The sequence below is a fragment of the Sander vitreus genome, chromosome 5 (genome assembly GCF_031162955.1).
Source record: "Sander vitreus isolate 19-12246 chromosome 5, sanVit1, whole genome shotgun sequence".
Classification (NCBI taxonomy): domain Eukaryota; kingdom Metazoa; phylum Chordata; class Actinopteri; order Perciformes; family Percidae; genus Sander; species Sander vitreus.
In genome coordinates this window covers 21181398-21208978 of record NC_135859.1, presented here as the reverse complement: position 1 = coordinate 21208978, position 27581 = coordinate 21181398, and the positions used below count along the sequence as shown (strand labels likewise).

At 43.8% G+C, this 27581-nt stretch overlaps 1 protein-coding gene and 1 pseudogene across 2 annotated transcripts in view; both read left to right on the top strand.

The window, feature by feature from the left end:
* The first annotated feature begins 4679 nt into the window (after window positions 1–4679).
* LOC144517640 (uncharacterized) lies at window positions 4680–7404 on the top strand (annotated as a pseudogene).
* A 1845-nt stretch (window positions 7405–9249) lies between these two features.
* Window positions 9250–27581, top strand: part of ptch1 (patched 1) — a 54878-nt gene continuing 36546 nt past the window's right edge. The window contains exons 1-2 of one of the 2 annotated variants that reach the window (XM_078250954.1): window positions 9250–9431; window positions 13136–13328. In XM_078250954.1, coding sequence (XP_078107080.1) covers window positions 9429–9431; window positions 13136–13328 — 196 coding nt within the window. In that variant the 5' untranslated portion in view covers window positions 9250–9428. Of the gene's footprint in view, window positions 9432–10959; window positions 11613–13135; window positions 13329–27581 lie in introns of those variants that run through there. The other variant, XM_078250953.1, reaches the window with a different exon arrangement.

Sequence of the window (27581 nt, the reverse complement as noted above, 5' to 3'; positions counted from 1 at the left end):
GGTGGAAAAATCTAAATAAATAAAGTAAACGTAAAGATTTAACTTTTGCCAAGCTTCATTAAGCACAGTAGGTCGAAGCTGAACCATGTTTACAAAGGGCAGTTTGGTTAATAATTTTACCTTTTTTCCTTTGTTTTCGCTTTCAAATAGGTTTGGCTAACCTTAATGTTTGTATATATCCTGCATGATTGTCTGAATGTTTGTGTTTCTTGCCCTATCTGACCTCTTTTCAGCAATGTTGCCATGTTTCCAGATCTAACCACTAGGTCAGTACAATGTTGTTATTAGAAATGCTAGTCAAAACTGACAAAACAAGTTGTGATAAATCAAGATTATTCTTCAATGTTCAAATGGTGTGGTACATTTACACACACGGTCTCTATCTGCACAAGACACACATGCTTACAAACACTCATCTAACCAAGTACACATACACTAGGGAACAGTGTAGTCACACGCGTGGGAAAACAAGGTAGTGCAATGCAGAGGTGTCAAGTAACGAAGTACAAATACTTTGTTACCTTACTTAAGTAGAAATTTTGGGTATCTATACTTTACTGCAGTAATTATTTTACAGCAGACTTTTTACTTCTTCTTACTCCTTACATTTTCACGCAATTATCTGTACTTTCTACTCCTTACATTTTAAAAATAGCCTCGTTACTCCTATTTCAGTTTGGCTTGTTTTCATTCCAGCTTGTCATCGTTCAAAAAAACACACAAAAAAAAAACCTATCCAGATATATCGTGCCATCCGGATAGAGTGAATTTGATTGTGGTTGGATGAGAAGTATAAATATATACCATTCCGACACCCTATTGGTTTGTATGCGATCCATCGTACCTGCACAGACCTAATACGGCACCGGTGCCTTAACGACCGTTAACGACCGGACTGAATAGCAATGCGGATTTCGGTGCCTTGTTAGGTGCAACTTACATACCTGCACTTCTCTCTGATGCTCCAAAAACGGACGTTGGAGGGAACTGAAACATCGCCGCATAGGACGCTAGTTAACACTACAGTTGGCAGCAGGTAACGTTAGCCTACCGCTAGCTAGTAGCTGGATTGAACATGGTTAAAATGCTGACAGCTAAACAGTGTAAAAGTGTCTGTATTTCACTGTAGAGGATTGTAACACCAGACTGTAGCTGCCGTTGTCTGAAAAACACAGACTCAGCCTGAAATAAGTTATTGTTATAAGTTATTGTTATTACATTTTTAATAAATCATTTAATTTTGACCCTGTGGCCTTAGCAATACACAAGCCGTTCTTTAATGTAGCCTTGTGCTCCTTTTTTCTTTTTTTAAGATCAACTTTTTATTGTTTTATATTTTTGAACATACAGAACAGACAAATACAATTGAACAAGGTGCTCCTTTTTTTTTGTGGAGGTGGGGTAGTGCACTATAGGCCTCTGTGGGGGCTAAGCTTTTGTCCTTAATGGCATTTTTTCCCCCTTTTACTTTTATACTTTAAGTAGTTTTGAAACCAGTACTTTTACACTTTTACTTGAGTAAAAAGCTTGAGTTGATACTTTAACTTTTACAGAAGTCTTTTCAAACCCTAGTATCTATACTTCTACTTGAGTAATGAATGTGAATACTTTTGACACCTCTGGTGCAATGCATATTTCTTAATATCAGTACTGTGCAGCTAAAGCCATGTGTGCTAAGCAGTCTGTGGCCTACCGCTCAATGAATGGGACAAATTACATGATCCTTTAAGCACCAAGAACCTTAGGGATGAAGGAGAGAGAGAGAGAGAGAGAGAGAGAGAGAGAGAGAGAGAGAGAGAGAGAGAGAGAGAGAGCGAGAGGACATTCTTACTTAATTAATCAGGATCTTGAGTGCATTTGTTTTCAATAAAGAGTGACGCTTTGTTTGCATTATCTCACCCCCTTTTTCTGCTGTCTTTTTTTCCTTTTTTTCCACGCTATTCTCTGAAACTGGCTTTAAATGTGAGTGGCTGTCTGATCACCCTGCATCGCTCCTTCCATTCATTTAAGCTTGCTGATTTTGACAGTGCTTCATGCACAAGAGACTTATTTTTAACTATGCATGGGTTGATACTGTTGCAGTTCACTGTGGCAACAGAGAATAATTAAATATTAATTGAATAATAATTGAATTGGTATGTAGTTGTTAGAATACATTATCAAAATGAGAAATGGAAGTTAAAGGCTGATAATTTCTAATAATAAAAAATGTATTAGAATTCTCCATATATCCTAACAATGAACTAGCCTAGAAGGAGACTCAGGTTTTAACTTAAGGATATTAGTGTGTTGTCAAACCTCTGCTTTGACTGGCAAGTGGTAATATGCACTAAATGTGCACTAAACAAGCTTTTTCCCATGGCCTCTATACCAGCCTTAAAGGGTCTAAGGGGCCATGCCTGGGGTCAGAGATGGTGATTGGTTGATTAAGTCATTGCAGGATTGATGCCCAATTCCTCCAGCTCCTAAATAAACACATCATCTCCTTTCCTCATCGAAGATTCCATATGAATCAGGAAGAAGACATGATAAATCTGAATGATCAAAGAAAAGCAGAGGATATAACAACTATGTTTTAACTTATAAAGAGTAGCTCAACACTAGGCTGAAAAGCATTGTTTTGCTGCCCTATCCGGTTGAACATTTCAAGGCTGTTTTACCTCTGTCACTATGTGGTTTTGCACCTGTAACCAACCACACACAACAGTGAAAATCATCAAATTAGATTGTCTTATATCCTTGCTAGCAGCACCAAGAGGCCTTTAAGTTTATCACTCAGGTCAAAGGATCAAACAAAATACTGAAGATTTTTTTTTTTTGATTTTTTAGAGCTTTAAGAATAGTTGAGTTTAAATGTTAGGATTTACCTGAAGGTGGCGCTAGAGGAAAGGTCATAGGGTCATTAAATCAAATGGTTCATCTTCCGGAAGTTATGGATAAAGCTACACCCATTGTCATAGCAATCAACTGCTGTCAGGATATCTTTGCTCTTAATCAAAGTGTTGGACAAGACGGACTAATCGAGTTGATAGCTATATGCATTGCAAAAAGAAAAACAGTATATACTCACCATGGAGAGGCTGGAACTGGGGAATGTTTGGCATTATTGCTTACAAAATCAGTCTAATCCTTCTAATCCTGACACTAATGCTTTCAGTTCTACAGTGCACGGTGGCATATTTGTACAGTCAGAGGTTTAAAAGATATAACACAGCCGTTGAAATGACTGACAAGTTACTCTGCTACAATATTTTTTTTTATTATTTTAATCAATGATTGTATGACTATTGTATGTTGTGTACATATTTCTATCCCAAAAAGCTAAGACAGTCATGACAAACATGCAAGGGCAGCTACTGAATCGTTATATATTACTGCTTTTATTTAAAGGACAATAACTTACAGGCCTAAATAGACTTGTTGCTCTTCTTGCTTACAATAGTCTGTCCCCTTCATTAAAGCTGGAGAGAAACCCCGGGTACGCTCACAATTAACAACAGGCCTCCTCCACAAAGCATCTGACTGGCTGCTGCAGGTTGACCTGGAAAAACAGCTGAGGTTCCCTCAGCATATTACAACAACAAGACTCCGTCCAGACATCATAGTTACCTCCGAGGCTTCAAAACATCTGATCATGCTGGAACTTACGGTGCCCTGGGAAGAGCGTATTGAGGAAGCCAATGAGAGGAAACGCGCTAAGTACCAGGAACTGGTGGAGGAGTGCAGGGAGAGAGGCTGGAAAACCTTCTATGAGCCTATAAAAGTCGGCTGCAGAGGCTTCGCAGGACGTTCACTTTGCAAAGTCCTCAGTCGTTAGGGCGTGACAGGGGCGGCCAAGAAGAGGGCCATTCAATCCGCAAGCGAAGCCGCAGAGAAGGCCACAAGGTGGCTTTGGATAAAGAGAACTGATCGGTGGACTGCTACTGGGACGCAAGTCGGGGCTTGATCAACCCCAGCTGGGTCGCCTGGGCGAGGGTGTATGATGTTGCGAGACCCGAAACACCCAATGATCCCAGGATACATCACTGAGGAAGCGTCCCAGTGCATCCATGAGATGTTTCTTGCATAGTTAATGTCTGGCTCAGCCAGTGACCCCTAGGAATAGACTAGGTGACAACCAAGAATAGTTTGGTCGACTACTGGAGAGACAGTTGACGGCACAGAAAAGACGGCACCTGGGACAGTATGGGTTAGCACCCCAGCCTGTGTCTTTCGCGAGAAAGAACCCAAAACAAGCAACGGAAAGCCCTACAGAAAGATACCCCCAGGAGATCCTGAGAGGGGGGGAGGATGAGCTCTCCAATCGGACGGATCAAAGGTTAACAACCCATGCAAATGGACAGACAACGAATGTGACATGCATTTGCGGAAAGCTGTGCAAGAATCATCGTGGCCTTAAAATCCATCAGGCCAGAATGAAATGCCTGGAGCAGGAGAGTGAGGTGCAACACACAGGTTTTGAACCTGGTGAGACGCAGGAGGAGCCCGGCCAGGAGGCAACCCACAGAGCCCAGTCCCTCCACGTACCAGAGCCTCCCAATCCCAGCAGAGTAGTTCTGCAGCAACGGATTAAATGCCCCCCAGCCAGCAAACGGAGTGAGTGGCTGCAGTTCGATGAGGATGTGTCCAATATCATCCAAGCCACAGCCAAAGGAGATGCTGACAGCCGACTCCAAACAATGACTACCATCATCTTCAGCTATGCCTCAGAAAGATTTGGTCAGGTAGAGAAGGGAAAAACCAAGCCCACCTCCTACACCATGAACCGCAGGGCTACCAGGATACATCACCTGCGTCAGGAGATTCGCACCCTCAAGAAACAGTACAAGAAAGCTGATGATCATCCGCAGAGCAGAGTGGCACCGGAGATGGGGAAGAAAGAGAGTCAGGAAGCGAGCGGCCTTCATCGCCAATCCCTTCGGCTTCACAAAACAACTGCTTGAAGACAAGCGCAGTGGCCAGCTTGAGTGCTCAAAAGAGGAAGTGAATTGCTTCCTCCAGGATACAGTGAGCGATTCAATGAGAGAGCAAGTACCTTATTTGGTCTACAAGCGCTGCCCAGAGCTTCTCCAGCACCTGTGGAAGATCTTGAAGGTGATTTGGCGAAGAGGAAGAGTTGCTGACCAGTGGAGATGGGCGGAGGGAGTGTGGATCCCCAAAGAAGAGAACTCAAAAAACATCAACTAGTTTCTAACTATTTCACTATTGAGTGTTGAAGGGAAGGTGTTTTTCAGCATCGTGTCACGAAGACTGACAGAGTTTCTCCTCAAGAACAACTACATCGACCCCTCAGTGCAGAAGGGGGGGATTCCTGGAGCTCCCGGTTACTTGGAACACACTGGTGTAGTTACACAGCTCATCAGAGAGGCCCATGAGAACGGAGGCGACATAGTTGTCTTGTGGTTGGACCTGGCCAACGCCTATGGGTCCATACCGCACAAACTGGTCGAGTTCGCTCTACACCTCCATCATGTTCCCAGTAAGATCAAGGACCTGATCCTGGATTACTACAATAATTTCAGGATGCGGGTCACTTCTGGGTCAGGAACATCAGACTGGCATCGCATTGGGAAAGGAATAATAACAGGCTGTACCATCTCTGTTATTCTTTTTGCTCTTGCCATGAACATGGTGGTCAAGTCAACCGAGGTGGAATGCAGAGGACCCTTAACCAAGTCAGGCGTACGACAGCCCCCTATAAGAGCCTATATGGATGACCTTACCATCACAACAACATCGGTCCGAGGGAGCAGGTGGATCCTACAAGGACTTGAGAGACTCATCACCTGGGCAAAGATGAGTTTTAAGCCCTCCAAGTCAAGGTCCATGGCGCTGAAGAAGGGGAAAGTGATTGGCAAGTTCCGTTTTTCCATCTCAGGAACTGTCATCCCAACCATCACGGAGCAACCTGTCAAGAGTTTGGGGAAGCTTTTTGACTCCAGCCTGAAAGACTCTGTCGCCATCCAGAAGTCCAACAAAGAACTTGGAGTTTGGCTCACCAAGGTTGACAAGTCCGGTCTGCCTGGTAGATTTAAAGCCTGGATCTACCAGCATTCCATCTTGCCCTGAGTCCTGTGGCCCCTGCTGGTCTATGCAGTCCCAATGACAACAGTTGAGTCCCTAGAAAGGAAGATCAGTGGCTTTCTTTGGAAGTGGCTGGGCCTTCCACGCAGTCTTACCAGCACTGCACTGTATGGGACAAGTAACCTGCAGCTGCCCTTCAGCGGCCTCACTGAAGAATTCATGGTGGTACGCACCAGAGAAGTCCTACAGTATAGGGATTCCAGGGACTGTAAGGTGTCATCAGCCGGCACTGAGATGAGGAAGGAAATGGAAGGCTGGGAAAGCAGTGGAGGTGGCAGAGTCACGCCTCAGACAAAAGGCATTGGTGGGCACCGTGGCGACAGGCAGAGTGGGTTTGGGCTATTTCCCAAAGACGCTGGTCAGCCAGGCTCATGGCAAAGAAAGACACCATCTACTCCCGGAAGAGATTTGAGCAGGCGTGGAGGAAGAACGAGTGAGCAGGGCTGTGGGACTCCGGCAGCAGGGGGCGTGGACAAGGTGGGAGAGTACAATGCAGCATAGGATCACTTGGGCAAATATCTTACAGGCAGATTTCCATCGGGTCCGTTTCCTGGTACAAGCTGTCTATGATGCCCTGCCAAGTCCAGCTAACCTCCATGTCTGGTGGAAGAGTAAGACACCTTCCTGCCTTCTTTGCTCTGGAAGAGGCTCTTTAGAACATCTCCTCAGCAGTTGCCTGAAGGCTCTGGCTGATGGTCGCTATCGTTGGCGCCACGACCAGGTGCTTAAGGCAATTGCTGAGAGCTTAGCCTCAGCCATCAACACCAGCAAACACCATCGTGTTCCAAAGAAGGCAGTCCCCTTCATTAAAGCTGGAGAGAAACCCCGGGTACGCTCACAATTAACAACAGGCCTCCTCCACAAAGCATCTGACTGGCTGCTGCAGGTTGACCTGGAAAAACAGCTGAGGTTCCCTCAGCATATTGCAACAACAAGACTCCGTCCAGACATCATAGTTACCTCCGAGGCTTCAAAACATCTGATCATGCTGGAACTTACGGTGCCCTGGGAAGAGCGTATTGAGGAAGCCAATGAGAGGAAACGCGCTAAGTACCAGGAACTGGTGGAGGAGTGCAGGGAGAGAGGCTGGAAAACCTTCTATGAGCCTATAAAAGTCGGCTGCAGAGGCTTTGCAGGACGTTCACTTTGCAAAGTCCTCAGTTGTTTGGGCGTGACAGGGGCGGCCAAGAAGAGGGCCATTCAATCCGCAAGCGGAGCCGCAGAGAAGGCCACAAGGTGGCTTTGGATTAAGAGGGCTGATCCGTGGACTGCTACTGGGATGCTAGTCGGGGCTTGATCAACCCTGGCTGGGTCGCCTGGGCGAGGGTGTATGATGTTGCGAGACCCGAAACACCCAATGATCCCAGGATACATCACTGAGGAAGCGTCCCAGTGCATCCATGAGATGTTTCTTGCATAGAAATCCAAACCATTGCCTGCAATCACAAAAATAAAAGAAGCTGATTTAGAATACATTTCTCTATAATTCCTAAATTGAACAATTAATAATAATAATAATAATAATAATAATAATAATAATAATAATAATAATAGATTTTATTTGTAATGCACTTTACATTTGGAGCAAATCTCAAAGTGCTACAGTTAAGATCATAAAAGCATGGTAAAAAATATCAATATAAAATACAAATAGACAGTGCGACTTGCAGGGTTAGTTAAAACTCATTTTTAGTCCTTTTTTAAAAGTCTCAATAGTTTGAGGTGACAATTAGTCCATCTGATCCATATTAGCACATGATGGTACATGAAAAAAAAGGAAATATGCTCATGTTTGGTCAAGGGTGTTTTGACATCTTATGTGCATATGTATTTCATTAGTTCACACAGATGCTTGCAATATAATCTCCCAGAGCATTTTTACTGGCTTATCTTTACAGCCTCCACACTACAGTGAAGGGGAGGACCATTTTCCACACTGACCTACGGCACTTTGATGGAGTCCTGCAGCGTTACTGTCATGACAACAACTTGAACATGTCTAGCACAGATATGGTGCAGCAGTTATGACTCTTGCTGTAATGGAACATGCCTGGTTCTATTCAGGGGCATTAGGGGGCATCACAGCCTAACTTTGTCCCCCTTTAGATACTTTTTCCCACTCAGACACCACACCAGGGATATCTGATGCCAGTGAAATGATTATTGATGAAGCCAACCTACCTACTGATTCCAAAGAAAAATCTAAATGTTGATGGGACTGAATGGATATGCTTGTTTAGATAAACACCTTTGCTTTTATCATCTAAGCTTTTCTAAAAGAAAACAGGGTGGAGTCAATCCAAAGAAGGAATACAGAGGACAGAAAAAAAAGATTTAACAGATTTAATTTATATTAAATATGTGAATTGGATATGCGATTGAGTGTGCATGTGTGTGCCTATGTCTGCAAGCTTCATCATGCTTGTAATGTACTTTTGTATGCACATACTTCCAGTATTAACACAAATGTTGTATGTCTGAGCCATGTGTGCATGTCTTCAAAAGTATGCAAATGTGTTAATATTTCCATGCGTGTGTCTAAATGTTTCCATACACTCATTTCTGTACAACTGTATTTGTGTGCACCTGTGCATGTACAGGTGTGTGAAGTATTGTTGGACACCATGTAAAGCTGTGCTCTCTTTCTCTCTGAGTGTGTGTGTGTGTGTGTGTGTGTGTGTGTGTGTGTGTGTGTGTGTGTGTGTGTGTGCTTGTTTTACTATATTCGTGGGGTCCAAAAACCGGGGCATACAGTATACTTGTGGGGTCTGCACAGCCTTGTGGGGCCCAAAATGCTAGACCCCACAAGGTTAAAGGGCTGTTTGAGGGTTAAGACTAGGTTTTAGGATTAGGGTTAGGTTAGGGTGAGGGTAAGGGTTAAGGTTAGGCATTTAGTTTAGTGATGGTTAAGGTTAGGGTAAGGGGCTAGGGAATGCAATTTGTGTGTGTGTGTGTGTGTGTGTGTGTGTGTGTGTGTGTGTGTGTGTGTGTGCGTGCGTGCGCGCGCATGTCTTATTGAGTGACTGAGACACGGGATGCTGCTGTGCATGGGTTGGTACTGTTTACAATTTTGGGCTAATGACGTGACAGTCAGAGTCCTGCCTATGGAGCGAACGGGACCACCCACGTGGCCAAAAAGGAACTGCCATGTAATTGTGAGTAAACCTTTTTTCGAAGCAGAGCAGGATGCCTGCGACCAAGACGGATTACGGTGCGCCTTTTTTTCCTCTCCTCAAAACGATAAAGCAGTTATTTTTGTCATCATCATAACTGACACGTTTCGGACTCCACGGGGGGCGTATATCAAGGATTTCTTCTGAAAGCTCTCTCCACCTGCACTGAAGATGGTAAGTGCGCGGCTGGTAGCTAGACGAGCCGCTGCTGAGCTCGGATGGCTCAGGTGTGAGGTGTGGGCTCCTGATAGACTGATACTATATGGTCCGTCAAGTGGCTACACGGCTACATTTGTTTTGTTAATCGTGTTTTATTCTTCACATTCATCAAGACAGTTTAGCAGAGTTAAATGAAGTAATATTTGCATTATTTACAAAGAGAAGTTGAAGTCATGGCTAGAATATTTCATAGTTCTTTTTTAGCTCATTTTCTCCCATTGGTTCTACGTCATGACGGTTTTTATTTGAGGTGACATTTGGGGAAACAGATGTTGTTTTGAACATATTAATGTTGATGTCTATTTCTTTAACCCGACAAGCCTTTAAATTCTTGGTCATGCGCTTATTCTGTCTACAATTTGCCAAATGTTACGCATATTCTGACACAGGCAATACAGTTTAAGTCTACAGCACGACAATCGCTAAGTGTGGTTATCTGATAATAGGTGCATAAGGAGACATTATCAGACAATATCGCCTATTGTCCGATATAGACGAGTAATGGTGAAGATGTTGATGAAATCCACAAAGTAGCCATTTGGACCGTGTGGCTTCATTTCAGATGTCAGATCGTTTAACATCGCATGCGTTATTGGCAAAAAATTACATCTTGGGCATTTTTCTCTGCAGCTCGTCTATGCGAATTACGAGGTTTTTTTTGTTTTTTTTTAAACTAGATCTAGGCTAGGCTACATAAACGCACTATTCTGATATTGTAACAGTGAATAACAACAAGCTTTATTAATAAAGGGGATACTACAATTGATAAAGAAGATAAATAAGCATTTACACGAGAAAAAGCGCGTAAATCACATTTCTTTAATACACTGTGATTTAAAAACAAACAAAAAAACATTTCACCCAGTTATTGGTGTTTAATAATTGTTTTTAAAGCTTTTATCTTATACTGTAGCCTATGTTGTTAACTTGTGTCTACATATTGAGATGTAGTTGGAGATGGACAAAACATTATTCATTAAAATCCAAAAATATTAAAGTTTTGGATTAATTCCTGTTATTTGCACAGACAGCTTAATACATGAATAGCATGCCTCAAAAGTTTAAATTGCACACTATAAAGACGAGCCTACGTGTTATAGTGGGGCTGACATAGCGACAACATAGTGAAGGACCTCCCCTTGAACCGCTGTAATTTGAGGCTGAACTACCACCATCGTGGTGGTAGGCGAAACAAAAAATTAAGTTAAAAACTGCAGTTCTGACATTCCTCGGCCCCCTTCCATCGCACAGACCGTGTAGCTTGCCTCAGACTTCAGGTCCTCTCTTGGAAATGCTTCTTTTTTAGCGACCGGGCGCTGTGTGGAAACCCAAAACACTAAACGCACCAAGCGGGTTTGGCTCTCAGCGAGCCTCCCCTGAAGCTGGAGATGCACACACATGAGGTCTCCCTGCCTGGGTGGTCTCTCTACTTTAGTGAGCTGTTGCTAAGCAGCTAATAATAGTCGTGTTTGCTGAGTAATTTTTGCCCTTCTGGAACCAATCAGATGCAAGAAAGTCCTGCAATCTGACAGCCCCAGAGGCGGGATCTCGAGTTTTTTTTTTCTTCTTTTCACCCCTCCTCCTTCTCTGCCTCCAAATGGAGAGAGGTCTTTTTCCCCTCTTCTATTGAATCTCAGAGCTGGCCGTGACGCGCGGCCCATGGGAAGACCACATAGATCTCACCGCAATGCTTGTGTATGGGAATCACTTTGCGGACCTCGCTTTTTGAGAGAAACTTACTTTTTTAAGAGACACGGTGAATGCGGTGAAAGCGGTGGAGACCTCCGGATCGCGAAATGTTGGGATGGAAGGCGCAGACTTTGACTCGCCGTCTCCAACAGGAGTATGAAGTCCTACTTCACGGGTGTGAGATCTCCGAGATTGAAACTTTGTTGCCTTGGGATATCGCTACACGCTTTCGGGGAAATAGTATAAAGTGGGAAACGGTCTCGCAGTCCAGGCAACATGGCCTCGGCTGCTAATGCGCCCTCCGAGCAGGAAAACAGAGACCCCGATCGGCCGAGGATAACGCGGAGGAACAGGGGGGACTATACCCGCAACACACCGCTGGATTTGGAGTATTTGCAGCGGCCGAGTTACTGCGATGCGGGCTTTGCTTTGGAGCAAATAACCGAGGTGCTTATTTCTCATCTTAACCGGGAGAGAGCTTTATGGTCTTAGTTTTATTGTATTCTCCGAAAAAAGTGGCCAAACTATGTCCAGTGGCTGCTAGGTAACGGGACGGGCTGGGCAGGGGGGCACAGGGGTAAGGCAAGGTTGTAGTGAGCAGAGGGTTGTTTTGTTTTATTTCGTGCAACATTTAAACTCTTCTTGCAACCGGCTGTTAGGATGTTAGGCTGTGAAACAAGTTGCATTTGCAAATGCAACCACTCGATTGTTCACAACATCCCAACCTATAACGGTCTCAGACAAGGCAAAACATGCAGCTTTCACTCACAGTCAACACTACCATTGACTGTTTCATCACAGCCAGTGTGACGTTTCTCTGCTAATGAGCTGCGTAAAAAGTGTTGGTGGCTAATTTGAAGGTTTGTATGACAGTAGCCTACATCTACACTTGTGAGACTAGCGTAAAGAGAGAGAGGAAAAAAAAAATCCATGTGGCTGCCCTCTTCCGTTCACAAATATTGTGAGTCCCCCTGTGATGGCTCCTCCACTCCCCGTGCAGGCCGGAACACACGGGCTGCTGGACGGGGAGTGGAGTTGTGTGTGGTGGTATTTGTGGGTTTTACCACATGCACATTTTCACGGTATTCGCCCACAAAGTTTGATGTGTGGGCGTGAGTGTTACAGTACGCTACTTCAATGACAAATTACACTACTCCCAAAATAGATTACCTTCTCCTTTATTACACTTCTTTCAGTCTGATATTATGCATCCAATGCTGGATTTGTAAGACCCTGTAGGCTATATTTTGCATCTCTGTGTGAAATAAAGACACAGGGGAGGCTTATTATCAAAAGGTTACCTACTGTATAATTGTGTCTTGACAGCTATCTCATTTGTATTTACTTCCATCCGCTCTGGAGGTCCAGCTGCAAACCTATTTTGAAACATAACAACACAAACCTGTGACACCTAATGTCAGTCTGTCTGTATTAGCATCTCCATAAGTCATCGCTGTAGTAGCCAAATGACAGAAATGGATCAGGCTGTGTGTGTTGGTGACCTATATGGGATGAAGATGGCTTCTTTTTGCATGTCTCCTGCTAAGGTTACAGTTTATGTGTTACTGATATGACAGAACTTGTGGCTCTCACTCTGGGGAGCGCTTAGTGGTTTCTAGACTGTCCTCAGCAGATGTGTGTATTTCAATCAGCACAGGTTATCAGAGTGAGACAGTGAATGGGTTTTAGTATTTTGATCACAGCTCCCATTTCCCCCAGAGCCTTCATATTTGCAGTCTTCAAGTGAATCATAACAACTAGTAATCTCGGATGAGGTTCCTTGGGTCAAATTGGGGCCCGTAGTTTGTGTCTTTGACTCGGAACACATTTGGGACCCCCTGTGGTAGTCATTTCTTTGCCTGTTTAACGTCAAACCTTTTCTCTTAAACCCTACAGATATAGCTGTCCAGGTAAGTACAGTGTTTTGTGTTTGAATTGACAGTAACATTAAGACTCTTGTCTCATTGTAGGGGAAGGCAACTGGGAGGAAAGCACCTCTATGGCTGAGAGCGAAGTTCCAGAGACTTTTATTTAGGCTGGGCTGTTACATACAAAAGAACTGCGGAAAGTTTTTGGTTGTGGGCCTCATGATTTTCGGAGCTTTTGCTGTGGGCTTAAGGGCAGCTAATTTGGAGACGGACGTGGAGAAACTCTGGGTAGAAGGTAAGACATTCTGATGTATTATTCAATCTTAATGTAAGATGCTGGGATTATTCATAATTTCAATGCTTTTGAAGCTATACATTTTGATATTGCATGTTTGGAACGGCATGGGGTGGTTTACATCGGAAGAAGATAGGGTTGGTGGGTGCCACTAAACAAGCCAGGGGGATTGTTTATTGTTTAGGCCCTGGCAAGTGGCCAAGTGAAACTTGGAAAACAAATCCTCACGTACTTGCAGCTTCTCAAACTATGTTAGATGCACTCACAAGCTGTTGTAAGAGGTGACTGTAACTGCACTCAAAAGTAAGGTTGTAATTAAGTTCATAAGCAGCTTTTGGGGTCGAGAACATTTTTGTCAAAGCCGCCATTTTGTGAGAGTGTGTGAGTGTGTGTGAGTGTGTGTCTGCCTGCCTGCCCCCAGCAGTTGAATGCTCAGAGACTGTGTGTGGTCCCGTTTTGGACAGCTCTCAACTTTCCAAAAAGATTTGTCTCCGGCTGCAGGGAAAAAGCGGAGTGAGGACCGGAACTCGTGTTTGTGGAGTGGATAGGCCACTCACTTGTTGTTGTTTTTCAGAAACAACTTATGAAGAATGAACATTTTTAAGGAAAAAAGGGACTGTGCGTATGAATGGTGCTTGGGGGGTAAGAGGAAGGGGCTGCACTTTTTTTCCTTTCCTTTGATCTGCATTCCTGCACTTAGGGCTAGAGTTGGCTGTAGGAGTCATGAATGGAGGAGCAGATTTTGCTGCTGAGAAACTGAAGGTTTTTTTTGCTCATGAGAAAAGAAACAAAAATAGTACCTTTTCTGGTTTCATCCCATTTTAACTAACCTCCCTCAAATTAAAAAAATGTATAGCTCATGAGATCAAACATTAAAGCAGACTTGATTCCTGCACAGATCAAACACCCCACCTCCTCCCCGGGTTGGCTGTTCTCTCCTTGCGTGCTGCTGCAGGGGTCTGACAGACAGCGTGTTCCTCTAATCTGTGGCGCAGGCGCAGTTGGCAGCAGTTTAGGCAGAGGGGTGGCTCTTCAGTACAGGACTCCTGATTGTAGCCAGAGGAACACTTTGTTTTGACACCCTATTCACATGTCAGATCATAGTCATGTGTACTACGGTGAGGGGCACCATATGAACCTGAATGTTATTACAGACTTGATAATGCATGCTTTACTAGTAAGTTGCTACAGACTGGCCTTAAGTGCTGAAATTGTCAAGAAATCTACCATTTACTGGGAAAAGCTTCCTTGTGATAGTTGTCAGTGTTTCCTGTTTCATATCATTGTAAATATCTTTTTGACAACAAAATAAGAAATTCAAGGACATCTCTTTTGAGCTCTGGCAACTTGTGATTCATATTTCTCTTTATTTACTCTGTCATGTCACACTATTAGCCTTCTGAGAACTCTTTCGGAAGTAGTGTATTTAGCCATATTTTGGCAAACATTAATTGGAGAATTTAAGCATACAGGACAGCAGAGAAGTACATTATACTGCAGTTATTTTGAGTTTCTATGGATGCACTTTGAAAACATTTCGCCAGTGAAATACATTATAACGGTTATGAATTCAAGCTGACTGCAGCTGCTTTGCTTCATAAAGCAGCAAACTGCAAACCTTTTTACAGCCAAATTTAAAGTCTTTAAAGTCTAGGGATGAAATGTCTCTTACTCAAGAATATATAATTTGGTGGATGGATCTTTAGGAAGTTATTTATTGAGAAGCCTTGTTGTAGCTTCTCAAATGTGAAGATTTGTTGCTTTTCTCTGAGTTTCGTATCATGAAAAATACCTTTTTTGTAAAGCCCGATTGTAAAGTTAGCTGTGACACAATTGGCATTACATCAAATTCACTGGCACATGACTGATGATTAAATTGTTAGCTTTTCTTTTGGGCATCCTCTCCTATTTTGTCTTTCACTGAAGTTACACTAAATAGTTTTGGTATTGTCAGAACAGGCTAGCTTTGACAGTTGAACCAAGTCTAGTGACCTTTGGTAGACATCTACAACATGGTCTCACACTGGCTCATACTCACACTGAGAAAGAGACTGGGCTGTGGTGGTTTTCTAGGTCCCGGTATGTGAGGGGTTCCAGATGTTGATGGGGAGAGATCTGTTTGTTTAGATTAGACTGCACAGCTGAGGGATAGATTAGTTCTGCCTGGCCAGTGGAACGCTGTGCTGGGCCGTGCTGGGGGACTGGCCCATCGTCTGAGAGGAAAAAGAGGAGAGAGGACAGAGCGGCTGTTTATGTTTCATTTGGAACTGCCCCTCCGCAGGCGACCCATGGACGACCCCGCCTGGAAGCTGTGTGGCCTGTGGACGCACACATTCACACACAATACACCCAGCTCATATTAGATCTCTCAATTCCTCTATAATTGACTGGAGCCGCGTTTTTTTACGTTTGTGATCTCATGTCGTGTCTGTCGTCACCTGCTTTCTGCTAGCGCTGAGTTCTACAGCAGAACACCATTAGCTGCGTACCGGAGATGGCTAGTGTGTTTATTCTACACACTGTCACGTGCCGCAGCTTTCGCAGCGATTGCTTCTTCTCACACAGTGCTCACTCAGCACTGTTTATAAACACTCAGACACAGGAAGTTCTGTTTATTAGACAAAGCGACAGAGACCAATTGTGAGTAAGACGCATGCCTGCACAAAGAGCTGATTGTGTAAAACCAATGAGGATGTATGGGGGGTCAGTGTTTTGCTAAACATTTAGGGAATGATACTTTTACTCAGTAATTAGTTTTACTCATACTTTTTTTTATTATTTTTTTTCCTACAAGGACCACATACAAATGATAGTGGCATGTATTCAGGGTAGACTGCATCCACACTGCAGATAAATGCTGTGTTTATGTCCACTGTGGCGCTCACAGGAAATGATTGGCTCTAACAGGAAGTTGTAGTATTGTGGTCTCCTATCTTGCTCTCCCCACACACAAATGTGGCTTGCCACCCTCTGTGTGCTTTCTTCAATGTCAGAACACATGCCTATTGGCCTCTGTTCGACTTCAGATACAGCCTCAGTTTCAAATGGCAGATGATTCCAGATTATCTTGCGATGATTGCCTATAAGCCACGTTTAGGGAGCAGAGGCATAGAAGAGAGGAGTAAGACCCCTTTAGAGTTCCTCCTGGCCACACATGGAAAATGGAGCCATCCCTTGGCATTCTGGGTTTAGGCAAACATAGGCCAAATTGTAAAGAAAATAGCAGCGCCGCTTGCTTCTAATTAAAACAGTATCGCGTAAACATTGGCCTTCCTGTTAGACAGCCCCTTCACTCTTTCGCTCTGTTTCTGTTCTGAGAGAGGAGCTGGAGCTGGATATGTGGCTGTGGTTAAGTGGATGGGCTGATGGGTGAGAGAGGGTGCCGGCAGGAGAACATTTGGAAGTAGGGCTTTTGAAGCCAAAGCTCCGGGCAAGGGTTGAAGTTGAAACTGGGGGTTAAGCAGAGGAGATGAGCTGTACTGTAATCTGGGCTGAGTTATGGTTAGCCTATAGTTTTAGCATCAACTAAAGAGAGGATGGGGCTTGCAGCATTTAGAGGATGTCTTCTGTTTTCAGCATGGACACAGAGATATGTGTGAGTGATTCAAGTTGAAATGAGTTTTTAGTCCCCAGATTTATGGCCTGGACTGGAGCATAGGGCTATGGATTGTAAGGCTACAGACTGAGGGGAGGCCCCAGGTCCCAGAGCGCTTTCTTAGGGGACATAAGTGTAGAGGGCAGGGGCCACGGGGGAAGACCCCTGGGACCCTGAGGTCATCTTGTAGAGGCCCCGCTATTTAAAACCTCACCTGATACTCACCCTGTGGCCTGGGTGCAGAGTGAAGACTCACAGCAGAGTGTGTGTGTGTGTGTGTGTGTGTGTGTGTGTGTGTGTGTGTGTGTGTGTGTGTGTGTGTGTGTGTGTGTGTGTGTGTTGGTTGGGGGGGATGGATTGGGAGGGGTGGAAGAAATCCAGCAGAAGTCACAGCTGTCACAAGGCATTGTTTGTGTCCTGTATATGTTCATGTGTGTGCTTTCCTGTGTATGCCTGTAGGAGTGCATCTCATGAGCCAGATGTTGTTTGGAGACTATGCATTGTTCTCCTGTATCGGTATTTAATTTTATGAATTTGTGTTTAACCTTTTGACATCTGTCCTCCAGCAGAGGGCAGTGAATCGGATCTCTGATCTACTGTATAATAATTCAAACTCAAACAAATATCCAACTTCCACATTAATGCATACCATCACTCCTGCTGTAACGACAGAATATATGTTGAGGAATGACACGACAAAGAGGGGGCATTTCAAAGTCATACTCCCTGAATGTTCATTATTTATTGTCCCTCTGCCTTCAGCTTGTTCCTGATGTCAAATGGTTAAAATGGTGCCAATCCATGTTTGTGTGCATCCTCAGCCTAATTTATGGTTTCAGAATTCACTCTGATAGGACCAACCTAATTTGTTTTTAAAGCAACTCCCTCCCATGTCTGTTTTTTATCTAGTGTGATTAAGAGCTTAGTTGACAGAGTTGGTGGTTGTTTTGTTGTTTTGCTGGTAATGGCAGCGGAGAAGGGAGCGGTACAATGTTAAGTGCATGCGGAAGAAGTCTTGACATCCTTTCTTGTGGACGAAGATGAGAAGGAGGAAGAAGAGTGCCCTGAATGTGGCGTCTCCTTTGAGAGGATTGTGGTTTGCATGATTGAATTATCCAGCTTTTGATGTGTATGGTAGCATTGATACATGCATGGATGCACGCGCACTTATACACACACACACACACACACACACACACACACACACACACACACACACACACACACACACACACACACACACACACACACACATTATGGTTCTGTGAGTCAGTAGGTGGTTGACCAGTACTGGCATGGCAGGCTATTTCGATGTGCCTCTCTTTGCTATTTTCTCTTCTTTATTCATCTGTTTTTCTCTTTTTTTCTCTCATTCTTTCACCCTGTCCCTCACACTCCATCTCCAACTGCTTTCATTCAGCAGCCGCAGGCAATGAAACACACAAATGCGCCCACACCCAATATTTTTTGCTGGTTTGCACAGAATACACCACATAGAGTCATCTATCTTTCAGTCAAACACAACTGTGAGCGTGCACATATGCACACTTTTGACATTTTCCAAACTGGAATTAATTAAGTTTGTGTTTATCAGTTCACTACAAACAGGATTAAACCTCTATAGAAGGAATAACATTCCAGCTTGTTGTGTTAAACTTTACGAGTTGATGAAAAGTGCAGGCTTGCTGGTGAGGGATTTAGTGTAGGGAAACATTGCGCCTCTGGTACTGTACACAGACTTACAGCGCTGTTTTCTCAAGCTAGCTCTCCCTCATTTGAAAGCAGTTTTGTGTATATTACCCCTACCTGGCGAAAGTAAATTTGAAATAACTTATAAATTTGGTGTGTGTGTGTGTGTGTGTGTGTTGCTCTCAAGGCAACTGCACTTCCATTCACAAACGACATCCTGAGATGCCTCCAAGCTCTCTGTTTACATTTTGCATTCTTTCAGGCGCTCTTATTCAAAAACCAGAGCCCTGCGAATGACCGACCACAGGAGACTGCGGAGAGAATTACCCTCCCCCTCTACCTCCTTCTCTCTCTCTCTCTCTCTCGCTCTCTCTCTCTCTCTCTCTGTGTCTGTCTGTCTCTCTCTCTCTTCTTTTCCTTTCTGCCAGAAAGGTCTCTCTCTTTACCCAAGCCTCCTTCCCCCTCCTACCCCCCCTCCACCACCACCACTCCCCCGTCCCTGGCTGGAGAGAGTGGCCTCAGAATGCCAGATGTATTACAGAGTGAGCCACGGCAATGTAAACACTCAGGCCTGCCATGAGAGCAGGGTGGTCTGGCCTCCCTCCTTCCCTCCCCTCCCCTCCCCTACTCTCCTATCCCTCCCTCCCTCTTCCCCTTTCCTCTCTTTCCTCCCTCACAGCGCTGACTGCCAGAGGGGTGGAGAAAGTACAAAACAGCACAGAGTGTGTGTGTGTGTGTGTGTGTGTGTGTGTGTTATTTTTTGGGGGGGTGGGGGGAGGAGACCAAGCGAGGGAAGAAGCAGGAGTATAGTAGCAGTAGTGTGTTTGTGTTTTGGCTGCAGTGCCTACCGTACACCAGGAGAGAGGTTGGGGTGTGGATTGATACTTTTCAGACTGCGGCGCAGATCATTTTTCATGCACATTCTATAAACATCACCAAATTCTGTGTGTCGTTGGAGTTTTTGAGCCCCTTTGGCACACATGGGTTACGTACGTAGCAGTATAGTTCATTGCAATTCCTACAGCATTCCGTCATAGAATCTGGCAGCAACAGCAATTACACAAGTACCACACATGCACATGCAAGGCATAAAGATAAAGTGATATAAAACATTTCCTTTCTCAGATGATTGAGAGGTTTGGAGCTCCAGATCAGTATGCATCAGAGTGAAATAGTCTCCTTTACTAAGACCGCCCTGCAAGTCTGACTGAAGCATGAGGACATTGGTAACTTGTGACCCGACTGTTGTGTTATTAAGTGTGGCAACGCCTGATAGGTATTACTCTTTTTCTGTCATTGTCTCCCTGGTTTTCTGTTTAGACATTTACATCTGACATTTTTGCCCGGGGCTGCTCACAGCGAGTACAGAACGGTAGTTGTGTGAACAACATCCCATGCTGTATTTAGGCCAGATGCAGGATCACACATTTGCAGAGGAAAAAAATGATGAACATGCACACTGGATAGAAAAATGTAAATCCTAAAACTTTGCTGATTAGGAAAGTTTAAAATATTCCTGCTGGGCAAAAGTAGATTGAGCTTTGGTATGGCTTTGTCAGATCGTTAGGCTAGTTTACTGAATCTTTCAGCAGTATTTTTATTTTAAGCTGCTCTTATCCATATTTTTTTATTAACAGTGGATCAAATGTCTGTGTAATGTGAAAAGAATAATTGAAGTTATAAAACCACAGAGAATAATCACCCAACTCTGTAGTTCACATCAGCTCTACGGAGCGTTTTAGCATCTTTCAGCTCATTGTTTTGGTTTACTCTCACTACTGTCATCAGTGTAATTTTTTGGCTGCAGCAGGCAGATGTTTAAAGCAAACAAACTCTCATAAACCCACTGTACACTACATTAAGTTTGTGACTAACTGATGAAAATGGTGGAGCATTTAGCAGCGAAAGAGCCAGACAAAACAGAGCTTTAAGGTCTTTTTCAGATGGGGACCAATTGTCAAATTCAAATTTCAAATGATAGCCTGCCCTAGTGACCATAACATTATTTAAGTGTAAAGGAAACCATAAAAAGATATATCCAAGAATTAAGTAACTGGAAAAATAAATATTGTTTATTTTTGTCTTTCTTCCATTAACAGTCTCTCTGTTTCTGTGTCTTTTATTCCACACTTTGGAATGTGTGATTTCGGGATACCTGGAATCATGGGCCATCTTTCCAGGAAATGACTGAGAGATGGCTGGTTGAGATTGGCTGTTCAGGCTCATGTCACAGACTGTTATGGCTGGGCTGTGGGCCAATCACAGGAGAGTAAATGCAGCAGGGGGAGATCGCTCACTTGGCTTGCATTGGACAGGCACTGACAGGAGATACAGGATGAGAATTTTTTCCTAACAGAACTGGAGTTGATGGAATAGTTGTTTTCTTTTTACAATTATTGTTTTAATGTCTCTTATTTTACTTAAATAAGTGTACTAAAAGAGTGAACTTTATGTGGAGAGTTTTGATAACTTTTACATCATTTACAGTGGCAATAGCATGTCCTCTTGGTCGAATACACCAATTAATACATAATTTGTCCAATGTGTTGGGTATTTCTACTTGAACCACAACCACTACACATGTGCATGCACATGCTACAAACACAGAATTTCTGTCAGCGTTTTCTTGTGCTACTACTCTTTCCACTGCTCTGTGAATCCATTGGCACAGAATTTTTTTTTTTTTTTTCCGGGGTGGAGGTGGGGGGTTGGGAGGGGAGAGTGGAACCTGAATGAAGGCAGCAACGTGGAAGAATCTGCCCATTGAGGAGTGTGTGAATGTACACCTCGGGCCCAGGGGAAGCTGCATTGGGAGCCAGCCGACTGCTAAATACACCCATTTAAGGGGCTGCAGGGGCTGGACAGGTGATTAGCATAATCAGGGGCGAGGGGAGCCATACATATGGTAATGCTGGAGTGAGGGTGAGGGTTGGTGGTATGGGTGGGGGTCCGGACAGAGAGCAGGGGTTGGCAGCTGGGGTGTCACATTTATGTCGGGTCGGGGTGCTCAGGGGTGTGTAGCTGCATGAGGGGAGACTCGGCTACAGCTGCATGTCAGAGCACTTCCACTCTCTGTTTCTCATCATCTCTTCCTCTCTGTTCTCTGTCATCCTCTCACTTTTTTCCTCTTCTTTTGTGGTCACCCTCCCTCTACCTTGCTTGTTTTACCCTTCTTCTGTGTGTCCCCTCCTATTTGAAAGCTGAAAGGAGAGAGGGAAAGAGAGAGTGAGGGGGAGCAAGAGAGAGGGGGGCTCAACATGGGTCAGATAGGGTCTCTGCTCTCAGTGAGGCCTTTCATCACATATTTGTGGGTGTGTGCACACCAGCATTAGCCTGGTCCTACCAGACTCTCGTACATTTCATTTGTCCATTGACAAGTGTTAACTTCCTTGAAGGCGGGTACTCTGTTGAAGTTTTAAACTATTGGATCTGCCCAGAGCCACTCTGGATATGCCATAACCAATCACTAACGTTTGGTCGTGACGTCGGCTTAGCATCGCTAGCGTTCGCCTTAGCTAACTCCTTCACCACTAACGGAGCCAGCTGGAAAATCAAACTTTTCCCAAACCCCGTGGGGAGGAGGGCCACAACATCATGGCCACCAACAAAACTGAAAGACTGTTCTTGCTCAGGCTTTAACTTCTGGATATTCGGCAGCGTTGCCACAACGGACCGAATGGCTTCGCTCGCATCTTTCTCCACCGCCATTACGGAATTACAACTCAAAGTAGCGTACAACCTTAACGTCATCGTTCTCAGCTACTCCCTCTGTTCGCTGATTGGACCGGTAAAGATTTGGCCAGAGAAAACCCAAGAATATACCGCAAACCCAGACGGTGTACTAAAGGAAAATGAAAATTGAGCGGAAGTACGTAGGAGGGTGGAGCCAGGCAACACCAGCATGGCAGAACCCTCAAAATCTCAAAGAATAGTGGATGTGGTTGGTGTAGTCACACTTTTGCTCTTCTACCGATGCAATCCAGCATACGATAAAAGGCTCAAGATATTATCCTGATTCCTGAGAAAAGGCGAACATTGCTTTATACCTGAGTAAAACCAAGTTGGAAGACACATTTTTTAAACAAGCTGATTGTTTCTTTCAAAAGTTGCGCTGCGTAGGGGGGTCTGGCTAGTCCACACAGCATTCCCGGATGGGAGAAAAACGTGCTCTGGTTTATTGCCATGCTAAACGTCAGACGGTGCCACAGTGCCGCTGCAAAATAGCCACAGGAAGGAACATTTTGGTGCTTGTACAAAAGTTGTTTTAGTCGTGCAACAGAAAACTCAGATTGGACAGAAAGTGTAAAGGCCCTGACACACCAACCCGATTATCGGCCGTTGGACAGTCTGGCGAGGTCAGTGACTCGAGTCTATTCAGTTTGTTCCGTGCCCTCGTCAGTCGGAGGAGCGGTCGGCCTTCATTTGGGCCGATTTTACATGTTGAATCAGAAGGCGGGCAGTCGGACTCAATGGCCAATCTGATTGTTGGAATGCTAACCCGGAAATGAAGAGCGGGATGAGCCTGACTAACGCCTCTGAAAATCTGACGAAAATCTTTTAAGCTGACCTTTGTCGATCTGAAATGAAGACAGATTCAGCAACTGCATGGACTATTTCTCGCTTAAAATGTTTTCAGAAACACGTTTCGGTGAACTATCTTCGTAAAGTATGAGATCGTATTCCGAACGAGCCGCCATCAGGCCGCCATTATGCTCGGTTGTAAAATCCGGGAGTAGCCAGACCCACATAACGCGTTCGTCCAATCAGCTGCCGGTTGTCATTTTTTGGGCGACAATACAGATTAGCGTTGCCTGCTATTATGGAGACATATTACGTCTCGCGCAGAACGTACGCTCAAGTCGGCGTCGCTTCGGTGTGTTCTGAGGCACTTTTTGGACCAACTCGGGGAGGCTGTCAGTCCGACTGCCGCCGTCGGGTTGGTGTGTCAGAACCTTAATTAGCTGTCTGGATTTAGAGATCTGAGGACCAGTTAACCGTAGTCCTCATAAATCCACCGGAGTTTAAAATTACAACACAAAGAACGTGGAAAATAACGGACATCTGATGGAATTTCCGGCAGCACCGAAGCAATCCCAGAAGTGGAACGTTCTGGATATAGACTAGGCTGCAACTAATGATTATTTTCGTTGTTGATTAATCTGTCGATTATTTTCTCGATTTTTGGATGAGTTGTTTGGTCTATAAAATGTCAAAATGGTGAAATTGTATATCAGTGTTTCACAAAGCCCAAGATGACATCCTCAAATGTCTTTTTTGTATACTAAAAAATCTTCCATTTACTGCCAAAGAGGAGTAAAGAAACTAGAAAATATTCACATTTAAAATTTAAAAAATTACTCAAACCGAATGATCGATTATCAAAATAGTTGGCAATTAATTGAATAGTTGATAACTAATTGATTCATTTATTAATCTTTGCAGCTCCATTGACAGGAAACGGTGGCACATTGAATTTTGTTAACTAGCTATTGTTACATATATTCATTGTTAGAAGTAATTCGCACATCTCATCTTCATAATATAATAAGGATATCTTCAGCCATGCCTCATGGGCGCAGAGAATAGTTTTGAGTGGGTCTATCGAGATGTACAGTAGCAGCAATAATATGAAGCAGAAGTTATTTACTCAGCAGGAAAATCCAAGAAACAAAGATTGAGTGAGAGACAGACGGAGTGACAGCAGATGGTAGAAGATAGAAGCAGACGAATGGTGGAGGAAGACAACAGGTGGGTTCCTCTCGGTGATCAAAGCGCTGTCAGGGGATTGGCATTAGCAGCTGAGAAGGAGACTTAAACAGGAAGGAGGAGGAAAGAGGAGGTGGTGACGTGAGTTGGGGTGAGAAATTCTACCTGAACAGACTGACCTGTAGCAGTGACTAAGCAAGGTCAAATGAGAGATGTTTGAGAAAATGATGGAACTGTTTGTAACAAATGCATCTATAGCCGTGTCTTTATTCATGTATTTTTATGCACATTTTGAAGTATAGCATAGGAAAGCTGGATGGAAACGGCAAAATTTGATAAAACATTTTAAATTGCATAATCTAGTTTTATACACTCGCTTGAGTTAGTTTTTGCTTTTGTTGAAATAAAGTTAATGCACTAAATGGTATATGGAAATACCTTTGCCGAATAAGTTCTGACGTAGCAAACATTTAACTCACATGAATGATCAGCTGTTTCCGCTGTCTGCGTCTTTCCGGATATTCCCATAACACCGTCTTCATCTCCGGGCAGCATTAAACATGGCCAATACTAGCTGACATGAAAGAACAATTAAAACTTGCCCAATTGACCATATTCCTAAAGACCTCTCTCCGTTTTTCTCTCATAGATGGATTAGATGGCCAAGGTGACTTGTTTTGTTTCTGGTTAGCAACCTCGAGCAATTTCTGATGGAATTATGCTGTAGCGTAGTTTATTCGCTCCAAACCAGTTGATGGAAACACACCTAATGTTATCCCTTCTGTACATTTGTCTTTCATTGATGAAAATAAGCAGCTGTGTCAGATTTTCCAAATGAAAGCCCTGTGTTTGAGCTTATCATGTATATGATGACATTTCTATCTAAACAATTACCTTATCTGAAAATGGTCACATGAAAACACACATTAATAAACAGTTTTTTTTGTTTGTTTTTTATCCATTCCTGTTCCGTATAATAAATGTATAAAAACATCTGCCTCAAAGTTTACATGTATTTTCATATTAGCATTGTTAAACTATCTTTTCAAGTAGCTTTTGGCTATTTTGCAGTGTTTGGGAATGGGTTTTCAGATCACACCCTCTTTTCAGATCACACCCTCATGTAGGTGTTCTACAGAGAGCTGTGTAGTCAGGGTATGGGAGGTCGCTATAGACTTGGTGTCAGAGAGCTGACCTGGTTTTGGTGGGCTTCCTCCTCACCACAGGGGGTCCCTGCTGAGAGGGGGCCTAATCCAGCTAATCCTTTCTATGCACACACACACACACACACACACACACACACACAAAGATGTGTTTAGCCACAAGCATATACATACAGTATATTCATATATGCATGCATGCGGTCCTGCACACACATAAATGATCCATGTAGCATCTTATAACAAGGTCAGATATTATAGCAGACCTCTGTAAGTGCTGGTGAAAGTCTTCAAACAGGGGCTTCAAACAAAAGGTTCTAGATCTGCTGAAAGGTCATTCCTGTTTCTGTTGGTGGGAGGTAAAATGTTTGTATGTACAGTATGAGCAAGGTGTGTATGTGTGTTTTCTTACAAGCATCACAGTTGTAGGAGTTGTTTGCCGCTGGTGCATGTTTTCCCTGAAAGTGAGGGATGCTTCCGTTGTCAGGAGTAAGAGTGTGTGCAAGGGGTGAGGCTATGCTGTTGTGTGTTGCATGGAAAAGAGAGAAAGTTGGCAAGGGGAAAGGGGGGTGGGCTGGCTTTGACAGAGGGGCCGGGCTGATTGCCACCATGATCTGGCCAATCACAGACTAGAGCTGAATAGAGCAAAGGGAGAGAGAAATGAGAGTATACACATGAGGGGGAGTTCAGGAGGGAGGGGGTGATGTCAGTTCTTTAGAAACCTACTTTCTCTCCCTTCGTCCCCACCGCCCCCCGTTCCCCTACTTTGAGAATAGGGGGGACCAGGGGTTAATGTTATGCAACACACTGAATACCCGCACTGAGCACTCCAATACAGTGACCCACATAGGCCTGCTTCTCTTCTTCTTCTCTCCTTTTTTCTTCTTCTTCTTATATTACGTGTGAATTACGTGGAGAGCAGTGCTGACATGATTGGTCAAATAATTTATTTAGGGCTGCAACTACTACATTTTTTTTTTTTTTTAACGTTTTATCATTGATTAACCTGCAGATTCATTGGTCTATAAAATGTCCAACTTGACATATTCAAATTGCTTGTTGTCCAAGGTACCTAGTTAATTATCACAGAAGATTAAGAAAACCCGCAAAAGTTCACATTTGAGAAACCAGTGATATTTTCTAATTTACGGTTAAAGAACAACTTGTAACGACAATTCCCGATTATCTTCAATTGATGCTGAGTGCTTTGCTGTTGATAGACTAATCGGTTATTAGACCAGATGTTCTAGCTGTAAATCAGTTTGTCAGTCGATGACGTTTGAAGTTTGAAAATGTAATTAATGAATAATCGATTGATATCATTCAAATCATTTATTATGTTGAGCATGTTTAAGGCCTGACTTTGGGCTGTGGTAACATCAGATGGGTATTATCTTAATAATTAATCAACAATTAAAGCAAATTTGGTTGAAAGAAAAGAGAGTGATGCCGGAAGGATAGAACAAGGAAGAGAAAGGAAGTGAGTGAGAAACGGCGCTGGTTTGGGAAGCATTTGAAAGTCAGTGACACTTTGTTTTAGGTCACAGCAGCTGAGCCTGGAGCAGGACACCTTCAAGATATTAACACATGTTGGGGTCAACCAGTTTTCTTAGGAGAATGAATATGGGAATATGTGTCATTGAAGAAACACAGCTGTGTGTACACGCACTCACACACGCACATGCTCGCCAGAATGTCAGTGCACACTCACACACTCATACATTTTCTTGGTCCAGCTGGGGTGTTAATTTCATCCCAAGGCTGTGTGAGTGTTGACCCCAAAACGCTGTAACCTCATGAAGTGTGGAATTCTCTAAGCCCGAGGCCATGATGTGCTGTTTCCTGTAGAGAGAGAGTACATTCCTTTTGACTTGTCCCGTCCCTCACTGCATGCTGTAAACTCAAGGTCTTTGGGTGGCAGTCCACAACATGAAATGTCTTCAAAACAGACAGTGATTTTTTTCTAAGCTCGTCCCTCAAATCTTTTTAAATCGGACATTTCCTCATCTCCTTGCATATGTAGAAACTGAATGCAGATGGACCTCTTTTCTCCATACCTGTGTTCCAATATTCCAACTTGGCAGTGCACCTTAACCAAGCCTC